Consider the following 23,012-nt stretch of genomic DNA (forward strand, 5'->3'; position numbering starts at 1 on the left):
AGTCAACATACCGACACGGTCAAAATACCAAAATTTCTTATGCTGACGTCTACAAAATGCCGACACGGTCAAAATACCATCATTTATTATGTTACATGTTCAAAATGCCGACACAGTCAAAATACCGACACGGCCAAAAAACACAACATTTATTACCGACATTTGAAATGCTGACATGCGTGTGTGTTGTTGTTTTTTTTGCCCAAAAACAGACTTTACCATCCCAGTGGAGGGTGAATATAACAATGCCTGAAACATGGCGAGCGCATCGAGCCATACGAGGGGACGCGGTACACTTAGACGGTGTCCATGTCGACCTATGTCGACATTGACACAAACCCCCTCCAGAAAAACTCATGTCAGTATTTTGACATGTTGGCATTTCAAATGACGGTATTCTGGCTGTGTTGACATTTTGAACCTGTCGGCATGATGAATGTCAGTATTTTGACCGTGACGATATGTTGACTGTAGGTCAATGGCTGTTGGGATTATGACCATCAGTATTGTGTCCGTCAGTAAATCATACTGAACCCGCATGGATGGGCTTCTTTCGGAGCCCCCGTCACTGCATATATTTTTTTATACATTCGGGCGGTATATCATTTTCAAAATGACAATTATCGGGACTAAAACCCGATCATTGATAAAAGTGCCCCTAAAAAAACCTATGTTGTCTATAATTTGTCACTTTGTATTTTTTTCCCGTATTTTGTAGAATGTGAGAATTTATAACAAGTGTACAATGTATTCCGCTCTCTTGGCTTTTTTATTTATCTTTGCTAAATCTTGCTTTCAGCACAGTCAGTCTTTAGGCCCCTGTACCCGGGTGAACAAAAACCCTTGAGAACCACTGATGTAGATGTACTGATCCGTAATAACTGGTCCTTACTGTCTTTATACTATGATATTCCGTTAGATCACCTGCGTCAGGATAATACACATCAGCTCCGTGAGTCGCGGCGTTATCCGCTGGATGCGCTGAGCATGTGACCGACTTGTACTGACAAGACATTTCCACCTACAAGAGCCTGTTTCATCCTCACTAAGAGGGTCATTCCGAGTTGATCGCTCGCTGCCGTTTTTTGCAGCGCAGCGATCAGGTCACTACTGCGCATGCACCGCAATGTGCAGGCGCGTCGTACGGGTACAAAGCGGATCGTTGCTGGGCGATGGATGTAACAAAGAATCCTTTCGCACAGCTGAACGCAAGGAGATTGACAGGAAGAAGGCGTTTGTGGGTGTCAACTGACCGTTTTCAGGGAGTGTTTGGAAAAACGCAGGCGTGTCCAAGCGTTTTCAGGGCGGGTGTCTGACGTCAATTCCGGCACCAAAAAGACGAAGTGATCGCAGCGGCTGAGTAAGTCCAGAGCTACTCAGAAACTGCACAAAACTTTTTTGTACCGCTCGGCGGCAAAAGCGTTCGCACACTTGCAAAGCGAAAATACACTCCCTCGTGGGCGGTGACTATCTGATCGCAGCGCTGCAAAAAGTAGCTAGCGAGCGATCCACTCAGAATGAGGGCCTAAAGCTCCCCAGTGCCGGATAGGATTTCCTGCCCAGCTAGTGCAGTGCTACAGAAACAGCTTTATAGAAGCAATGCAAAGAAATCCCATTCCAGCCGTCTCCTTAGAGACAGTGGCCCTCATTCCGAGTTGTTCGCTCGCTAGCTGCTTTTAGCAGCTTTGCACACACTAAGCCGCCGCCCTCTGGGAGTGAATCTTAGCTTTGCAGAATAGCGAACGAAAGGTTCGCAAAATTGCGAATAGAATAGCGATCAGAAATTTCTTTGCAGTTTCTGAGTAGCTCGAGACTTACTCTGCCACTGCGATCAGTTCAGTCCTTTTCGTTCCTGGTTTGACGTCACAAACACACCCAGCGTTCGCCCAGACACTCCCCCATTTCTCCAGCCACTCCCGCGTTTTTCCCAGAAACGGCAGCGTTTTTTCGCACACACCCATAGAACGGCCAGTTTCCGCCCAGAAACACCCACTTCTTGTCAATCACACTCCGATCACCAGAACGAAGAAAAAACTTCGTTAAGCCGTGAGTAAAATACCAAACTTCTTTGCAAATTTACTTGGCGCAGCCGCGGTGAGAACATTGCGCATGCGCAGTTTGCGGAAAATCGCTGCGATGCGAAGAAAAATAACGAGCGATCAACTCGGAATGAGGGCCAGTGTTCAAATAAGCCGATCAGACTGAGTGAAATCGTACTGTATTTATGGGTGCTGATAATCTGCAGCGAGACCAGACCTTGGCCTACTTTGGACACACAGTGGCTGCAGCAGTATGTCACGTTCTAACGTCAGATTCCTGTTCCTGCTTTATCCTAAAACAACTCATTTGTGGAAACAGGATAAAAAAAAGATGTTGGAGAGTTTCACACCAAATAATAATGTTTGGCTTTCGCAGGAGCGTGGAATCGCAGTAATAATCAGCGCCGTGACAGGAGAACAAATCTATAATTTTTACGATTAATAAAGATTTCTTTTCCCATACCTACACTCAAATTGGAACACGTTGCGCTAGGGGGAAAAGTAATTTTTTTGTTCTCGACATCCCTTGTGCGTTACCAATAATAAAAGAGGGAGCTTATTATTTCATATTGACATTCATGCACAGAAATTCTTTATTATTTCTCCTGCAAACGTATAAAACGTCCCTCTGCATTGCCGCAGTATTAACAGGAGAGGAGCGGAGAGCAAGCGGAGGGTGACAAGGTGTGGGTTACATCCAAAGATGAGTAGGAAATGCAAACATATGGGTGTATTTACATGCATCTGATGGGTGTTTATACTTACACCACACTGTTGGGCAGAGAAAGTTTAGGGATAGCCCCCTGCTTTGATATTTACATGATTACATAGGAACGTTTGGTTCCACAAATTTAGATGGAGGGGTAGATTAAGGCTTCTAAATATGAAATGTCGTGTTGTTGCTCATAGTTACCAATGAGATTCTGTAATATCGCTATTGCATCCCAGAAAATGATAAACAGCATCTCATTGGTTGCTAGTGGAAACACCTGCCCTACCCTGAAGCTTCTTTCCCCTGTGTCTCCTCCCTCTCTGCAGCCTGACCACTGTAGAGATGAGCGCCTGAAATTTTTCGGGTTTTGTGTTTTGGTTTTGGGTTCGGTTCCGCGGCCATGTTTTGGGTTCGAACGCGTTTTGGCAAAACCTCACCGAATTTTTTTTGTCGGATTCGGGTGTGTTTTGGATTCGGGTGTTTTTTTCCAAAAACACTAAAAAACAGCTTAAATCATAGAATTTGGGGGTCATTTTGATCCCAAAGTATTATTAACCTCAAAAACCATAATTTACACTCATTTTCAGTCTATTCTGAATACCTCACACCTCACAATATTATTTTTAGTCCTAAAATTTGCACCGAGGTCGCTGTGTGAGTAAGATAAGCGACCCTAGTGGCCGACACAAACACCGGGCCCATCTAGGAGTGGCACTGCAGTGTCACGCAGGATGTCCCTTCCAAAAAACCCTCCCCAAACAGCACATGACGCAAAGAAAAAAAGAGGCGCAATGAGGTAGCTGTGTGAGTAAGATTAGCGACCCTAGTGGCCGACACAAACACCGGGCCCATCTAGGAGTGGCACTGCAGTGTCACGCAGGATGGCCCTTCCAAAAAACCCTCCCCAAACAGCACATGACGCAAAGAAAAAAAGAGGCGCAATGAGGTAGCTGACTGTGTGAGTAAGATTAGCGACCCTAGTGGCCGACACAAACACCGGGCACATCTAGGAGTGGCACTGCAGTGTCACGCAGGATGTCCCTTCCAAAAAACCCTCCCCAAACAGCACATGACGCAAAGAAAAAAAGAGGCGCAATGAGGTAGCTGTGTGAGTAAGATTAGCGACCCTAGTGGCCGACACAAACACCGGGCCCATCTAGGAGTGGCACTGCAGTGTCACGCAGGATGTCCCTTCCAAAAAACCCTCCCCAATCAGCACATGATGCAAAGAAAAAGAAAAGAAAAAAGAGGTGCAAGATGGAATTATCCTTGGGCCCTCCCACCCACCCTTATGTTGTATAAACAAAACAGGACATGCACACTTTAACCAACCCATCATTTCAGTGACAGGGTCTGCCACACGACTGTGACTGATATGACGGGTTGGTTTGGACCCCCCCCAAAAAAGAAGCAATTAATCTCTCCTTGCACAAACTGGCTCTACAGAGGCAAGATGTCCACCTCATCTTCACCCTCCGATATATCACCGTGTACATCCCCCTCCTCACAGATTATCAATTCGTCCCCACTGGAATCCACCATCTCAGCTCCCTGTGTACTTTGTGGAGGCAATTGCTGCTGGTCAATGTCTCCGCGGAGGAATTGATTATAATTCATTTTAATGAACATCATCTTCTCCACATTTTCTGGATGTAACCTCGTACGCCGATTGCTGACAAGGTGAGCGGCGGCACTAAACACTCTTTCGGAGTACACACTTGTGGGAGGGCAACTTAGGTAGAATAAAGCCAGTTTGTGCAAGGGCCTCCAAATTGCCTCTTTTTCCTGCCAGTATAAGTACGGACTGTGTGACGTGCCTACTTGGATGCGGTCACTCATATAATCCTCCACCATTCTATCAATGTTGAGAGAATCATATGCAGTGACAGTAGACGACATGTCCGTAATCGTTGTCAGGTCCTTCAGTCCGGACCAGATGTCAGCATCAGCAGTCGCTCCAGACTGCCCTGCATCACCGCCAGCGGGTGGGCTCGGAATTCTGAGCCTTTTCCTCGCACCCCCAGTTGCGGGAGAATGTGAAGGAGGAGATGTTGACAGGTCGCGTTCCGCTTGACTTGACAATTTTGTCACCAGCAGGTCTTTCAACCCCAGCAGACCTGTGTCTGCCGGAAAGAGAGATCCAAGGTAGGCTTTAAATCTAGGATCGAGCACGGTGGCCAAAATGTAGTGCTCTGATTTCAACAGATTGACCACCCGTGAATCCTTGTTAAGCGAATTAAGGGCTGCATCCACAAGTCCCACATGCCTAGCGGAATCGCTCCGTGTTAGCTCCTTCTTCAATGCCTCCAGCTTCTTCTGCAAAAGCCTGATGAGGGGAATGACCTGACTCAGGCTGGCAGTGTCTGAACTGACTTCACGTGTGGCAAGTTCAAAGGGCATCAGAACCTTGCACAACGTTGAAATCATTCTCCACTGCACTTGAGACAGGTGCATTCCATCTCCTATATCGTGCTCAATTGTATAGGCTTGAATGGCCTTTTGCTGCTCCTCCAACCTCTGAAGCATATAGAGGGTTGAATTCCACCTCGTTACCACTTCTTGCTTCAGATGATGGCAGGGCAGGTTCAGTAGTTTTTGGTGGTGCTCCAGTCTTCTGTACGTGGTGCCTGTACGCCGAAAGTGTCCCGCAATTTTTCTGGCCACCGACAGCATCTCTTGCACGCCCCTGTCGTTTTTTAAAAAATTCTGCACCACCAAATTCAAGGTATGTGCAAAACATGGGACGTGCTGGAATTTGCCCATATTTAATGCACACACAATATTGCTGGCGTTGTCCGATGCCACAAATCCACAGGAGAGTCCAATTGGGGTAAGCCATTCCGCGATGATCTTCCTCAGTTGCCGTAAGAGGTTTTCAGCTGTGTGCGTATTCTGGAAAGCGGTGATACAAAGCGTAGCCTGCCTAGGAAAGAGTTGGCGTTTGCGAGATGCTGCTACTGGTGCCGCCGCTGCTGTTCTTGCGGCGGGAGTCCATACATCTACCCAGTGGGCTGTCACAGTCATATAGTCCTGACCCTGCCCTGCTCCACTTGTCCACATGTCCGTGGTTAAGTGGACATTGGGTACAACTGCATTTTTTAGGACACTGGTGAGTCTTTTTCTGACGTCCGTGTACATTCTCGGTATCGCCTGCCTAGAGAAGTGGAACCTAGATGGTATTTGGTAACGGGGGCACACTGCCTCAATAAATTGTCTAGTTCCCTGTGAACTAACGGCGGATACCGGACGCACGTCTAACACCAACATAGTTGTCAAGGACTCAGTTATCCGCTTTGCAGTAGGATGACTGCTGTGATATTTCATCTTCCTCGCAAAGGACTGTTGAACAGTCAATTGCTTACTGGAAGTAGTACAAGTGGGCTTACGACTTCCCCTCTGGGATGACCATCGACTCCCAGCGGCAACAACAGCAGCGCCAGCAGCAGTAGGCGTTACACGCAAGGATGCATCGGAGGAATCCCAGGCAGGAGAGGACTCGTCAGACTTGCCAGTGACATGGCCTGCAGGACTATTGGCATTCCTGGGGAAGGAGGAAATTGACACTGAGGGAGTTGGTGGGGTGGTTTGCGTGAGCTTGGTTACAAGAGGAAGGGATTTACTGGTCAGTGGACTGCTTCCGCTGTCACCCAAAGTTTTTGAACTTGTCACTGACTTATTATGAATGCGCTGCAGGTGACGTATAAGGGAGGATGTTCCGAGGTGGTTAACGTCCTTACCCCTACTTATTACAGCTTGACAAAGGGAACACACGGCTTGACACCTGTTGTCCGCATTTCTGGTGAAATACCTCCACACCGAAGAGCTGATTTTTTTGGTATTTTCACCTGGCATGTCAACGGCCATATTCCTCCCACGGACAACAGGTGTCTCCCCGGGTGCCTGACTTAAACAAACCACCTCACCATCAGAATCCTTCTGGTCAATTTCCTCCCCAGCGCCAGCAACACCCATATCCTCCTCATCCTGGTGTACTTCAACACTGACATCTTCAATCTGACTATCAGGAACTGGACTGCGGGTGCTCCTTCCAGCACTTGCAGGGGGCATGCAAATAGTGGAAGGCGCATGCTCTTCACGTCCAGTGTTGGGAAGGTCAGGCATCGCAACCGACACAATTGGACTCTCCTTGTGGATTTGGGATTTCAAAGAACGCACAGTTCTTTGCGGTGCTTTTGCCAGCTTGAGTCTTTTCAGTTTTCTAGCGAGAGGCTGAGTTCTTCCATCCTCATGTGAAGCTGAACCACTAGCCATGAACATAGGCCAGGGCCTCAGCCGTTCCTTGCCACTCCGTGTGGTAAATGGCATATTGGCAAGTTTACGCTTCTCCTCCGACAATTTTATTTTAGGTTTTGGAGTCCTTTTTTTTCTGATATTTGGTGTTTTGGATTTGACATGCTCTGTACTATGACATTGGGCATCGGCCTTGGCAGACGACGTTGCTGGCATTTCATCGTCTCGGCCATGACTAGTGGCAGCAGCTTCAGCACGAGGTGGAAGTGGATCTTGATCTTTCCCTAATTTTGGAACCTCAACTTTTTTGTTCTCCATATTTTATAGGCAGAACTAAAAGGCACCTCAGGTAAACAATGGAGATGGATGGATTGGATACTAGTATACAATTATGGACGGACTGCCACGGTTAGGTGGTATAAAAAAACCACGGTTAGGTGGTATATATTGTAATACAATTATGGATGGACGGACGGACTGCCTGCCGAGTGCCGACACAGAGGTAGCCACAGCCGTGAACTACCGCACTGTACACTGGTTGATAAAGAGATAGTAGTATACTCGTAACAACTAGTATGACACTATGACGGTATAAAGAATGAAAAAAAAAAACACGGTTAGGTGGTATATATTATAATAATACAATTATGGATGGACGGACTGCCTGCCGAGTTCCGACACAGAGGTAGCCACAGCCGTGAACTACCGCACTGTACACTGGTTGATAAAGAGATAGTAGTATACTCGTAACAACTAGTATGACTGACTATGACGGTATAAAGAATGAAAAAAAAAACACGGTTAGGTGGTATATATTGTAATACAATTATGGATGGACGGACTGCCTGCCGAGTTCCGACACAGAGGTAGCCACAGCCGTGAACTACCGCACTGTACACTGGTTGATAAAGAGATAGTAGTATACTCGTAACAACTAGTATGACTGACTATGACGGTATAAAGAATGAAAAAAAAACCACGGTTAGGTGGTATATATTGTAATACAATTATGGATGGACGGACTGCCTGCCGAGTTCCGACACAGAGGTAGCCACAGCCGTGAACTACCGCACTGTACACTGGTTGATAAAGAGATAGTAGTATACTCGTAACAACTAGTATGACTGACTATGACGGTATAAAGAATGAAAAAAAAACCACGGTTAGGTGGTATATATTATAATACAATTATGGATGGACGGACTGCCTGCCGACTGCCGACACAGAGGTAGCCACAGCCGTGAACTACCGCACTGTACACTGGTTGATAAAGAGATAGTAGTATACTCGTAACAACTAGTATGACACTATGACGGTATAAAGAATGAAAAAAAAACCACGGTTAGGTGGTATATATTATAATACAATTATGGATGGACGGACTGCCTGCCGAGTGCCGACACAGAGGTAGCCACAGCCGTGAACTACCGCACTGTACACTGGTTGATAAAGAGATAGTAGTATACTCGTAACAACTAGTATGACACTATGACGGTATAAAGAATGAAAAAAAAACCACGGTTAGGTGGTATATATTATAATACAATTATGGATGGACGGACTGCCTGCCGAGTGCCGACACAGAGGTAGCCACAGCCGTGAACTACCGCACTGTACACTGGTTGATAAAGAGATAGTAGTATACTCGTAACAACTAGTATGACTGACTATGACGGTATAAAGAATGAAAAAAAAACCACGGTTAGGTGGTATATATTATAATACAATTATGGATGGACGGACTGCCTGCCGACTGCCGACACAGAGGTAGCCACAGCCGTGAACTACCGCACTGTACACTGGTTGATAAAGAGATAGTAGTATACTCGTAACAACTAGTATGACACTATGACGGTATAAAGAATGAAAAAAAAACCACGGTTAGGTGGTATATATTATAATACAATTATGGATGGACGGACTGCCTGCCGACTGCCGACACAGAGGTAGCCACAGCCGTGAACTACCGCACTGTACACTGGTTGATAAAGAGATAGTAGTATACTCGTAACAACTAGTATGACACTATGACGGTATAAAGAATGAAAAAAAAACCACGGTTAGGTGGTATATATTATAATAATACAATTATGGATGGACGGACTGCCTGCCGACTGCCGACACAGAGGTAGCCACAGCCGTGAACTACCGCACTGTACACTGGTTGATAAAGAGATAGTAGTATACTCGTAACAACTAGTATGACTATGACGACGGTATAAAGAAAGAAAAAAAAATACCACGGTTAGGTGGTATATAATTATACAATTATGGATGGACGGACTGCCTGCCGAGTGCCGACTGCCGACACAGAGGTAGCCACAGCCGTGAACTACCGCACTGTACTGTGTCTGCTGCTAATATAGACTGGTTGATAAAGAGATAGTATACAACAATATACTACTATACTGGTGGTCAGGCACTGGTCACCACTAGTCACACTGGCAGTGGCACTCCTGCAGCAAAAGTGTGCACTGTTTAATTTTAAATTAATATAATATTATGTACTCCTGGCTCCTGCTATAACAACCTGCAGTGCTCCCCAGTCTCCCCCACAATTATTATAAGCTTTTATACATTGATGTGCAGCACACTGGGCTGAGCTGAGTGCACACAGACTGAGTCACACTGTGTGACTGCTGTGTATCGTTTTTTTCAGGCAGAGAACGGATATAGCAGAGAACGGATATATTAAATAAAAGTTAACTTAACAACAACTGCACTGGTCACTGTGGTAAACTCTGTCTGCACAATCTCTCTCTCTCTCTCTCTCTTCTAATCTATTCTAATGGAGAGGACGCCAGCCACGTCCTCTCCCTATCAATCTCAATGCACGTGTGAAAATGGCGGCGACGCGCGGCTCCTTATATAGAATCCGAGTCTCGCGAGAATCCGACAGCGTCATGATGACGTTCGGGCGCGCTCGGGTTAACCGAGCAAGGCGGGAAGATCCGAGTCGCTCGGACCCGTGAAAAAAAAAGTGAAGTTCGTGCGGGTTCGGATTCAAAGAAACCGAACCCGCTCATCTCTACTCACAAGTCAGCTGTATGTCGTGTCCCGCCCTCATCTCAGTCGTAACCAACATCTGTAACGTCCCCCTCTCCTCTGTCATGCTTACTGTCCTCTAGCATTTGTACTAATTAAGGAGCCCAATGATTTCATCATGGTTACAGTACTTCTCCCATTCCCGTACTCCATCTCACCCTCCCCCGTTCATTTCTTTCCTTCAACACCTTATCCGTTTCCTTCCCTTACTCTCCTTGACTATAATTTTCCCTTTATTTGCCTGACACGGGTTATGGCCCGCTTCTGCAGTTCCCAGTGGAGAAACGCGTTGTTCAATTCAAAACTGACTAGTCCGTATTGTGCACAAACATTTCTCAAACATAAACCTAATGTTACTGATGTCTTACAACCTTTTAAATTGTTCAAAATAAACACTGCTGCGAGAACCATGGCCCATCGGTGCACGGCGTGTGTACCGGGGTCACGCCATCAGATACAGATGGGATTATTAGCATACCTGTGACACACGTAAGAAAATAATCTTCGGGTCACTTACTTTTCCAACATGACTTATTCTGCTCCGGTTCTGCTTCATGTTCTGCTGCTACAGTCCCTTTGTGTCTCTCTTTGTGCAGGGGGATATCCAGAGGACGAACATTCAGGTTGAGTTTGGGGATGGTATCGCCGTCTCCTATGCCAATCTCAGCGCCACAGAGGATGGGATAAAGCACGTGTATCAGAACGTGGGGATCTACAGGGTGCTGGTGACCGTGGACAACAACTTGGGCTCTGACAGTGCTGTGCTGTACCTACACATAACAGGTACGTATAAGGCCGCAGAGGTCACTTTCAGTCCCATAATGCTTATTATAAATACTGTAAATAGGCCCCATACTCCTTTACACTGTGATCCTCCAGATTGTTCTACCTCTCATATTTGCAGCTTGTAGAGAGTCTACCAATTGTACAGTATGTATGTGGAAAACAAAGCTCCCAAAGCACCATTCCAGACAGTCCTAGAGGCTCATTTCCAGTGGTTTGATAAGTCTGATGGTTTATGACCTGCTACCTTAAAGCATATGTGTCACTAGATAAGGAGTCGCAAATAAATACTAGCGCACCTACAATAAGTGGTATTGCAGAAGGATTGGAAGACGTCCATGTGCCGAGAGCTTTACCAGGCAGCTGTGACATGTTGGCGGCTGCATTTGATATTCCGCTAGATGTTGAATTTTCATTATAATAAAAGCAAGTTTGTTGATGATCCAGGGGAACATGACCAGAGCAGAGTCAGCAAGAAAGTAATACGGTCGGGGAAAAGGCTATAGGGCCTAATTCAGACCTGATCGCTGTTGTGTGAATTTGCAGAGGGCTGCGATCAGATAGTCGCCGCCCAGCCAAAGTGAAAATCCGCCCCATGCAAGTCAGCGTACACAGTGCGAAAAACTCTGCGAACGCCGGTCACCTGCAAATTTGTTTTCAACTCACCATCGAATGATTTTTCCAGTCTGTGCAGTGTGTGCGCAGCCCAGGACTTACTCCTACAGTGCGAAACAAACAGGCTGATCGGGGCCGGAGCTGACGTCACACACCCGCCCAGAAAACGCTTAGTAACACCTGCGGTTTTCCAGACACTCCCAGAAAACAGACATTTACCACCCCAAATGTCTGCTTCCTGTCACTCAGCCTGTGTACGCCTAGTGATAAAAAAATACTGATTTCATTCGTACTTTGGCCTCATGCCTGCGCATTACAATTCGTACGCATGCGCAGTCATTCGATAATCGGCCGCCTTGCGAATTTGCACAACAGCGGTCAGGTCTGAATTAGGCCCATAGTCTGCAATGTGACGCATGTGAACGCTTGTGTGCAATAAACCTGGGACGGCCGATGAGTTTGGAAAGATAGAATGAATCATACAAAGAAGCAAAGCAATCATCAACAAAATAAAATGTTGATAATACTCCAGAGACTGAGGCTGTCTCTATCCCAGTGTCGATATATATTATCTTAGTGCGAGAGTGGCGGTGCATTGTAGTGCCTGCTGCCGTGCAGGTGCAGACTCACTACTTACCAGGCGCCGCACCCTCTCACCTTCAGGTCGTGGAAACTCCGACAGACCTGGAACTCCAAATGGACCCGGATGCGACGACCTATGGGAAAGGAGATGGTTGAGTGCCGTTCCTCCTGACTATGGACCGAAACGCCCTCCAGAACCAAGGGAAATGGAGCTTTCAGGCTAGGTGAAGGTCATCCTTGGCACTTGGCCTCAGAGCCCGAATTTCACCTATCAGTACTCTCGCACCAGGTGTAAATTCCACCGTTCACCCTGATGGAAGGGAGATAGATAGGGAACAGACAGACACCGATAGAGACACACAGACAGATATGTTTCTCACCATCACAAATCTTCTCCTTGTCACTTCTCCTTGTTCGCTAACAGGTCCTTGTAAGAAGATAAGAACCACACTACCGTGCAGAGCCTAACTCTGTCCTGGTGTAACACCACTAAACTAACGACAACAGCAGAGCCCTCAAACTAACTGTGTGTGTGTGGTGCAACAAACTAAACACAACAATTCTACAACTTGGCCCTGCACATAACCAACATTCACTGATACAGTACAAGATTAAACGGTGCTGTCCCTACCTACAGCTGGCCAGCCCTTCCTTGTCCCTGGATGCTATTGTGGTTATGAGGGTGGAGCTGAACCGCTCCTCCACACAGGGGAAACCTACTTTAGATTACGGGGGAGTGGGTGCCGTACAGCCTACCCACCTCCCCATACACTAATTTACCAGGGACTCAGGCCCTGCGTGCCTGTCTACATGTACATGCTGGAGTGGCCTGGGCTTAGTGCCCAGTACCACCCTTAGTCATCGGGGGGAGGTGCACTCTATTTGCTGGGCCTAGTGCCCCCTAATTACCCATGAGCCTAGTGCCCGCCTATCATGGAGCCGGTTGGGTGACCTGGGCCTAATGCCAAGAGTCACCTTATATACATGACAGGGGGGGAAGGGGGGGGGGGTTACTGGAACTAGGGCCTAATGCTCTCTAACAGTACCCACAAGCCTTCTGCCTGAAATTGACAAACGGCCTATTGCCCGCCTACTGTGCCCACAGGCCTGTGGCCTGACTGTCCCCAAAGGCATAATGCCCGATCCGTGGTGGTCTAGGGAGGGGGGGTAGGTGACAGGTGCCCTCTCTGAGGGCCTACCTGTCCATCGGGAGAGGCACCAGGGAGGAGCTTCGTTAGCTCTTTTCATTCCTCCCCTGGTGGCCTCTCCGGGTCCTCAGCCACGCTCTTCTGCCGCCGCCTCTTCTTAGCGCCCAGCCACCGCTGGACATCTTCTTTCAGGAGCCCGACGTCTTCTGGCCTCTTCCATGGCCTCTGGAACTCCCTCCGCGGCGTCCTCTTCACTCCGGTGCCGCCCGACTCTTCACCTCTTCTGCACGTCATCTTAGCATACAAAATGCACTGACTCCAAGGGTCACAGTCCAACCTTCGCAATATGTTTAGTCAAGTACGGTGACCTTGTAATCAGAGACAGGAAGATGGGAGTGCTCTGTGGAACCAATGCACTCATCAGAGGGGTCCTCAACCAGTTTTGGATGACAGGAACCTAAGGGTCATCAAGGCTGATGGGTACAGACTACTTGTATTTGGTACAGCCTGGAGGGTAATGCGTTATGTGGCAGCACCTACAGTACATGGCCAGGTTCTGCAGTCACAATGGATGTTCTCTGTAGATGTGTGAATAATTAAGACTTGCCTGGAGACTGGAAGGCAGTGAAGAGTCATACCAGTCATACCAGGGACGTGCGGTGAGCTAAATGGCTCAGGAGGCACTGGCTGGCACCAGAGCCAGATTTACACACAATATATGAGCCAAAGGGTGCATGTGGGCATTATACACAGGTGCAGCAGTATATACATGTGGGCATTATACACAGGTACAGCGGTATATACATCTGGGCATTATACACAGGTGCAGCGGTATATACATCTGGGCATTATACACAGGTGCAGCATTATAAACTCCTGGAAATCTGGTGAGTTTTGATTAGAGATGTGTGGAAAGGATACACAGGTGGGGCACTGCCTCCCCTGCCATAGACATTTTACTCCAGAGTTTTGGCTATAAAAATGATTAGAATAATGCAAAGAAGATATTTCAAACATATTCTTTGTATTTTTCATATATTTTATACAGTCAAAACTCTGGCACAAACGTTAGTATGACGGGAAAGATTCTGCCTCACCTGCCTCACCCCACCGCACGTCACTGAGTCATACCCTATCTGACGCAGAGTCAGGACATGAATCAGAAGGTGCACCGACCCGGCTGGTGACTCCACTGATTGCTAATTAACATGTGATAATAAATAGGGAAATAGCCCAATATTATGGACCAGCCGAAAGTATCCGTTGCATTATCACCTGAAAAGGCGGAATATGTTCTCGTCAGCCGATTGATGGATGCCCGCTGTTTCTCCGAGCGTTAACAGTACTTGACGAATCGAGACAGGGCTAATACAATAAGTTACTTCTGAGTTGGACAGAAGAATAATGATTATCCATATTGCAAAAACTACTGTACTGTACCGGCTTCTGTAAAAAAAATAAAAAAGTAAAAACAAAACAAAAACAAAAAAAAACAGTGCACTACGCAACAGAAGAATTACAGCTGTCACCCTGGTTCATTGCTGCCGTATAAGGAGCATCTGGTTAGATTTGCTCTGTAATAACACATCTTGCTTAACATCATCCGGACAGCATTGTAAATGATCTGCTGCTGACATACAGTAAGTTATGTCCCAATAACCCAATCCAGGTATTTCTGTATACACTGTATCCCAGCGCCCCCAGACTGCTCTGTGTGTTTCTTCTTTTCATCATGTGTAACTTAAACTTCTGGGTCAGATCTGAGTAGGACTCATCTCTTCGCACGGACGAATGCGGCGAGAGTTTGCTCAGAGCGCATTAACAGAAGGGAATTTCTGCATCTTTGTGTCTGTCCGTCCTACTCGTACAGAACTTGGCCGGATCTGCCTTTCCTTGTTGCAGAGATTTAGGACGCTCAGGGCCGGTGCTACAGTGAGGCCTCTGCCTAAGGAGCCAGAAACTAGGAGGCACACCCGGGCAAGAAAATTCAATCTGTCCGTATATGTTTCCTTGAAGTTACTTCCATTCATGGTGCTTGAAAATCCACAGGCCTTGGCCATGCCAAGCCAGTCACACTTTGCCGCAGTGGCGGCTAGGAACCATAGTGGTGCATCGCTTCGTGTCCAGCATTAATTGTATCATCATGCCATCACTTGGGTTCCAATATGATTGACTGCTGCTGCCAGTTACTTGTAGGCGGGTAGGGGGGTGGCACTGAAGCTTGGAAAGTGCCGCAACCACGCGCCTCGTGGCTGGAGATCATGGAGACTTAAGTATATGTAACGCCAGGCTGCAAATGTATCACAAATGTATTATGGCCCTCATTCCGAGTTGATCGGTCGCAAGGCGAATTTAGCAGAGTTACACACGCTAAGCCTACGCCTACTGGGAGTGAATCTTAGCTTCTTAAAATTGCGACCGATGTATTCGCAATATTGCGATTACTAACTACTTAGCAGTTTCAGAGTAGCTCCAGACTTACTCTGCCTGTGCGATCAGTTCAGTGCTTGTCGTTCCTGGTTGACGTCACAAATTCACCCAGCGTTCGCCCAGGCACTCCCACCGTTTCTCCGGCCACTCCTGCGTTTTTTCCGGAAACGGTAGCGTTTTCAGCCACACGCCCCTGAAACGCCGTGTTTCCGCCCAGTAACACCCATTTCCTGTCAATCACATTACGATCGCCGGAGCGAAGAAAAAGCCGTGAGTAAAAATACTTTCTTCATAGTAAAGTTACTTGGCGCAGTCGCAGTGCGAACATTGCGCATGCGTACTAAGCGGATTTTCACTGCGATGCGATGAAAAATACCGAGCGAACAACTCGGAATGAGGGCCTATGTTTTTATTTCATACATTTCAAGTAGATATCAGCAAATCAGTGCTGTTCCGTAAAATATTAATCAAATTCTGCATTTTGGTGACATTTTGGTGCATTTTGCAGGATTGTGCCTTAAGCATTACTGGTCCTCCTACCCCAGCATCACCAGCAGCCATCAGAATGAGCCAACAGTCGTCAGCCCCGTTCTGTCTGCCCCAGATAATCTGAATGCACAGCTACGCTGCAGAGCTGAATTGCTTGAGGCGGTAAAACAAACACGGAGGAGGCATTGCTCAGCCGTTCAAAACGGGACGTGCGTGGAAGTTTGCCGTGACGTCGGCCCTCTCTAATATTAACCACTCAATGATCCTCATTCAGATGTGTTTGGAGGAACTATCGCTGCTGCTTACATTGTATCAGCAGTGATACTGTAGCTCTAATATGGTAATGCAGCAGGGGGCGCCGCGCTTACTGCAGGCATTACTGATCTGAGCTGCGTTCAAGGGCGCAGTATCGGGTCATCTGCGACACCATCAGCCGGCTGCGTGACCTATGCAAGCCGGCCGCCGCAGAAGCGGGTGTAGTAGGGTATGCCGGCGGCCGGGCTCCCGGAGACCAGCATACTGGCGCCGGAATCCCGGCCGCTGGCATACCGACAGCTGGGCGAGCGCAAATGAGCCCCTTGCTACGCACGCTGCGCTATCTATTCACCTTCCAGGGGGGTCGTGGACCCCGAAGAGGGAGAAAAAATGTTGGTATTCCGGCGCCGGTATGCTGGTCATCGGAAGCCAATAGAAGACCACCCGCAGAAGCTACCAGGAGGCCAGGAAATCTCCATCCTCGATCAAAGATTTTGGTCTCGTCCCGCCCCCGCAATGGTGGTGACACACCGGTCGCCACCCCCCCCAAACGGCATCAGACTGTCAATCCCTAACAGTCTTGTGCTGGACTGCTTTCATTGTTGCAGGACCCGTCCGCGCATGCACAAAGTAACGAGCATCTGAACTTTGCGGTATGGGGAGCAGATCCTTCGGGATCTGAATGAGGGCCAATGCTCCTGGACCTGCTTTGACTCATGCTCTTCAAACTGATGAAAGGAACAGTTCCCTCAACATTTCAGGTGTCTGTGTTCTGTTTCCCAAGATAAAATGCTGAATGCTTTGTTACTGCATTGTATCTTTTCCATATTGAATGCGTCTCACAAAGGGCACAGCACAAGGTACAGCAGAATTTTTATTTTAGTTGCACACTTTGGAAAAGTTGTGCGCTGCAGTAATACCCTGACGCTGCAAGTCATCTGGAGCCAGGCAGTGCCACCTGCTGTTGTGAATAAATAATTCATCACATTCTCTCCTCTGGCTTTTCATGCAATCCGCTTTGTGTGCAGGTCTGTAATAATCTGCTCGCCGCAGGGTTCCTTTTCATTAGATTATGAATACCTTGAAACCCCAGCTATTCATTAGCTTCTATAATGCCTTCAGGTGCTAAAGTTTCACTTGGTTAAATAAAAAAAATGAGCTTTAGCCGGTTCTGCTGGTGATATATTTTGTTTCATCATAATGGTTGTCAGGGATCAATGCAGGGAGGACTGTTGGGGAAAAAGGTCACATTTGTGCCTGTATGTATGAAATATACTAACAAAATATTACAGTTTATTAAACGTCAATACCTTATGATCCTTATATTCCCTTTGTGCTCCTCTCACATATATACTGTGTGTGTGTATATATTAGAGATGAGCGGGTTCGGTTTTAGTGGGATATACTCGGATATTTCGGGTTTTGCTTATTGGCTATCCAAAACAAGTGACATCCGTGATCCAATAAGATGCTGTTTCCAGGAGCGGATTGGGAACAAAAAGCACCCCCCCCCCCCCCCCCAAGACTTTCCAGATAGTGGGCGTGTCCAGCATCAAGGGGGAAGTTAAAAGGAAATAAAATTACATATTATGAGCACATTATATGATACACCTTCAGAATTTAGGAAACTATATCATTCCTTAGAACGATATTTTCTTGCTTATTACACCAACCGTATCCCAATTACTATTCACTCAATCTTATATGTCAGCCAAGCAGGCAGACAGAGTATACACTAGATCATCTGCAATCACAGGCTAAGTGGCATAGTCATTTTCATATATGCAAATTGTTTGGCATCTTATTCATTATGTCTATAAATAGGACCCCATGTCCTCATACAAAACAGGCCCCACGGGTGCGTCGGCCCACCGGGAATCTTCCCTGTAGACCATATGGCCAATCCGCCTCTGGCTGTTTCTATTTTGGAATTCTAGAACTCCCAACATTCTATTTTGGAATTCTATACGAGCCCCGGGTAAATCCGAGTGAAACCGAACCAGCACATCTCTAGTGTATATATATTTATATATATATATATATATATATATATTTATATATATATATATATATATACACACACACACACACACACACACACACACACACACACACACACACACACACACACACACACACACACACACACACACTCATATAATACTATGAAATGCATTAATAGCATGTCAGAAAAAAATGTAGCCTGTCAGTAAGTAAGTTAGGCATTGGCCATAATAATTTGCATTGATAACAAAAGACATCCCTATAAAGATGCAATATTATGAAGCAAGTTATTAATTTTATTATTATTATTATTATTATTATTATTACTACTATTATTACTTTAATGACAATGACCTGTAAGAAATGATACACAATGGCCCTCATTCCGAGTTGATCGGTCGCAAGGCGAATTTAGCAGAGTTACACACGCTAAGCCGCCGCCTACTGGGAGTGAATCTTAGCTTCTTAAAATTGCGACCGATGTATTCGCAATATTGCGATTACTAACTACTTAGCAGTTTCAGAGTAGCTCCAGACTTACTCTGCCTGTGCGATCAGTTCAGTGCTTGTCGTTCCTGGTTGACGTCACAAACACACCCAGCGTTCGCCCAGGCACTCCCACCGTTTCCCCGGCCACTCCTGCGTTTTTTCCGGAAACGGTAGCGTTTTCAGCCACACGCCCCTGAAACGCCGTGTTTCCGCCCAGTAACACCCATTTCCTGTCAATCACATTACGATCGCCGGAGCGAAGAAAAAGCCGTGAGTAAAAATACTATCTTCATAGTAAAGTTACTTGGCGCAGTCGCAGTGCGAACATTGCGCATGCGTACTAAGCGGATTTTCACTGCGATGCGATGAAAAATACCGAGCGAACAACTCGGAATGAGGGCCAATATTAATACTGCCTGCAATTCTCCTGTCTTTCAGCAGAGGGCACTAGTGTAACACATTTTGTTAGAACAATATAATTTCTTCATGTTACAGATGTATAAGAGCGTTCCGTGGTACAGTGTCAGACACATTTCTGCTGGTGTCTTGCGTCTAAGTTTGGATGTTTTTGTTGCCTGCTGTGTCTCTTTATCATCCTGTTCCAATCATTGTGACACACAGTGGTCTTTCTTTTCACAGCGCCCCTGGAGCACATACACCTGTTGGTGCCTTTTGTCACCACGAAGAACAAGGAAGTCAACGCCTCGGTGGTCCTCTGGCCAAGCAACGTGGGGACCCTGACCTACGTCTGGTGGCTGGGAAATAACAGTGAGGTGCATTCAGCCTTCTGCTTGGAGCTGTTACATTAGAGAAGGGCACAGATTAGCCGGGTTGAGGTGTAAGCCCTGTTTGCCAGAAGTCCTCTCGCCACAGCCTGATACTCACCTGGAGACTGTGCACATCCAGGAGCCCAATTGTGGCCGCACGCCTCTTACATCAAATATTAACATTAGTGTCAGTCCATACGGTGCTGACCTATTGACTGTCTAACTAAACAGTGTAGCTCTATCATCCGAATACCCTCCCACAAGCTCCTCACCTCTGCCAGCTGCCTCCTAGTGGGTGGTTGGGGCAGCATGATGGCGCTTTGTGCATTAATGCATTTGACCCCCCCCCCCCCACACACCTTTTTACAAGGCCAGTATTGGTGGCATTGTAGAAGGTAGGGCAAGCCCATGGTGACACAGTCCAAGCATCTTGCGCCCCTGCATCTCCCACCTGGCCACCTTACACCCCCTGCACCTCCCACCAGCAACCCCCTCCCAGAAAGTATGAATTGACACATACTGTAAGTCATCCCATACCCTCGGGAACACAGCCATTCATGTAGGCTGGAGAGCAGGGGACATTTTCTTGTAGCACACATCCTCCTCATTCTTCTCCCAATGTTTCCTGCATGGTGGTTGGGGAGTGACGACATCATCACCGTATTGCTCACACAGAGCGTGGCCTTATGGATGTTGCTTGACTCCCACTAATTCGCTCAGGTCGGCGGGTATGAAGACAGTCGTGAGCGATAATATTGTGCATTGCTCATGGGAACGTTCTCCCTAACGAGCGCTCTTGTGGAGGAATAAGTCAGTGAGGACCTCTCTACTTTCATACAGCAGGAATGTTATAGGAAACAATGAGATATTTTTTTATTCTCCTCCGTGTTGTGAACACAGTGTCCTTGTGATGTTTCCAGCTGCCGTATACTGAACAATAATCCGGCGTTCTTCTGTTGTCACATTTAGATACATTCTGTAAAGAACATTCTTTTGTTGATGTGCCAGACAGGAGGACGGAGGAGCTGGCTATGAGTTGGCTGATTCAGGGAGCGTTACAGACTAGCTACAGATGTGGGTTTTAGTGGCGTTCAAGGAGTTAACATAAAATTAAAATAGTATACCACCTGTGTATATTTCCCAGATTCCCCTGTCCTCACAGGCCATTATAGACCCCGGAGTACAGCGCATATTGCCACAATATAACGAAACGCATGTTCTGTATGGGTGGAAAGTCCTCATTATGTGCAGTCAGTACGCAGCGCTCCCTTCCAGTAACGCCAACATACAGTATAACGCAGTTTTTACAGGATAATTATTATTATTATAACATTTTATTTATAGGGCGCCACAAGTGTTTTGCAGCACCGCACAAAGGACAGTACAGGGAGGTAAAACTTAGCATGACAGTAAATAAATAACAGAAATAGAGTACAGGTAACAGAGCACCACAATTCTCATACATAATACAGCTTAGATGTAAGTAGTGAGGGAGTAATCATCGTACTACTTGGGGCTGATGGCCATAGATGGAGATGAGCCTTTACTAGCAGGGTAAAGATGGTCGCTGAGTAGGGGAGAGCTGTGAGTGACATATGTTGAGAAGAGGGCTTTGACAACAAGAGGAAAGAGGGCCCTGCTCTGAAGAGCTAACAATCTAGTGGGGAGGGGCGACAGACAGATGACATGAGGTGTAAACAAGCAAGAGGTAGCCGGATGGCAGGGTTTAAGCAAAGCAGAGATGTTCAAGGCATGAGGCAGGGGGATGGAGGAGCGGCCTCAGGACTAGGTTATGCGTCGGGAGGGTACGCTATGATGATATACTGTATAGAACCGACGTACTAAGCCTTGGAGAGAGATAAAGTGGACGGACATAAAGTGCCAACCAATCAGCTCCTGACTGTCATTTTTCAAACACAGCCTGCAGTTAGGAGCTGATTGGCTGGTACTTTATCTCTCTCCAAGGCTTAGTAGATTTCACCCTATGGGGTATATTCAATTAAGGTCGAAACTACCGGCTTGTCGAAAAGACGTCAGTTTTCGACTTTTTCAGGTCGGAAGGGGTTCCGACCTATTCAGTCCCCAGCTTTTTTATTTGACAAGTCGGGGAATTCGACTTGTCGAATAGTACGTGAGTCGGCGGTATAGCTGCCGATCCGCGTGCTTCTGAGGGAAACGGGGCCAAATCCGACAGGTTTTTGCCCCGTTTCCGACCATCTTAGTTCGACTTAAAAAAAGTCGGACTGAGATGAGGGACGAGAGGAGGAGCCACAGGCAAACGGGGAGAGCCGCAGGGAGTCGGGGGAGAGCCGCGGGCAGACAGGGGACAGCAGCGCTACAGAACAGTGCTACAGGGGGATGTGGCACAGCTGGCATGAGGTCTGGCGGCTGTACCACATCCTCCTGCAGCGTTGCTGTCCCCCGTCTGCCCGCGGCTGTCCCCCGTCTCCGGTCCCTCATCTCAATTCGACTTTTTTAAAGTCGAATTGAGATGGGCATTGAATAGCCCTTGTTGGATCGATTCCGACAAATGCATGTCGGAATGGATCCGACCTCAATTGAATATACCCCTATATTTGGTAGTAATCGGGGGTCCATTATGAAAGGGCGTTATATTATATGGAGCGGAAAGTATATTAGCTTTGAATTATGTTATGGACTTGGCAGCATGAGAAAATATCTTTCCTTGACTCCTTTTAGGAAGAGATTTATCAAAGGATGGAGAGAAATAAAGTGTTTGAAAAATGACAGTTAGGAGCTGATTGTTAGGTACTTTGGGGTCTCTTTACTAAGGCTCGGAGAGAGATAAAGTGGAGAGAGATAAAGTACCGACCAATCAGTTCCTAACTGCCATGTTACATGACTGTTAGGAGCTGATTGGTTGGAACTTTATCTTCATCCACTTTATCTCTCTCCAAACTTTGATAACTCTCCCCCAAATCACACTACATTGGCACAAGAGGGACTGGTAATGGGGCAGCATGGAATTCACCCATTGCCCTGCATCAGCCGCTGCTGTCAGACTCAGAGAAGAGTGGGTGACGGGGTGTCGTGCTACCTGGGCAGTAGGCCATACACTTTCCAGGACTATAAGTCTGAGCGGCCGTAAGAGTTTATAAATAATATATCGCAGACATTCCGTTGCTGCCGTTCCGCAGTAACACATCTGCCAGGAATAAAATTCTACACTTACTTTAAAAAAAACGATTTTCAAAGTCACTGCATAATGGGGGTCATTCCGAGTTGTTCGCTCGTTATTTTTTTCTCGCAACGGAGCGATTGTCCGCAGTGCGACTGCGCCAAGTAAATTTGCTATGCAGTTAGGTATTTTACTCACGGCATTACAAGGTTTTTTCTTCGTTCTGGTGATCGTAATGTGATTGACAGGAAGTGGGTGTTTCTG

General features: G+C 46.9%; 1 protein-coding gene across 1 annotated transcript in view; it reads left to right on the plus strand.

The window, feature by feature from the left end:
• Positions 1-23,012, plus strand: part of LOC135057441 (VPS10 domain-containing receptor SorCS1-like) — a 675,310-nt gene that overhangs the window by 563,034 nt on the left and 89,264 nt on the right. Inside the window, exons 20-21 of the mRNA XM_063963334.1 lie at positions 10,644-10,830; positions 19,482-19,615. Of these exons, the coding sequence (XP_063819404.1) occupies positions 10,644-10,830; positions 19,482-19,615 (321 nt within the window). The remainder of the gene's footprint in view (positions 1-10,643; positions 10,831-19,481; positions 19,616-23,012) is intronic.

The sequence above is a fragment of the Pseudophryne corroboree genome, chromosome 3, assembly GCF_028390025.1.
Source record: "Pseudophryne corroboree isolate aPseCor3 chromosome 3, aPseCor3.hap2, whole genome shotgun sequence".
In the NCBI taxonomy this organism is placed as follows: domain Eukaryota; kingdom Metazoa; phylum Chordata; class Amphibia; order Anura; family Myobatrachidae; genus Pseudophryne; species Pseudophryne corroboree.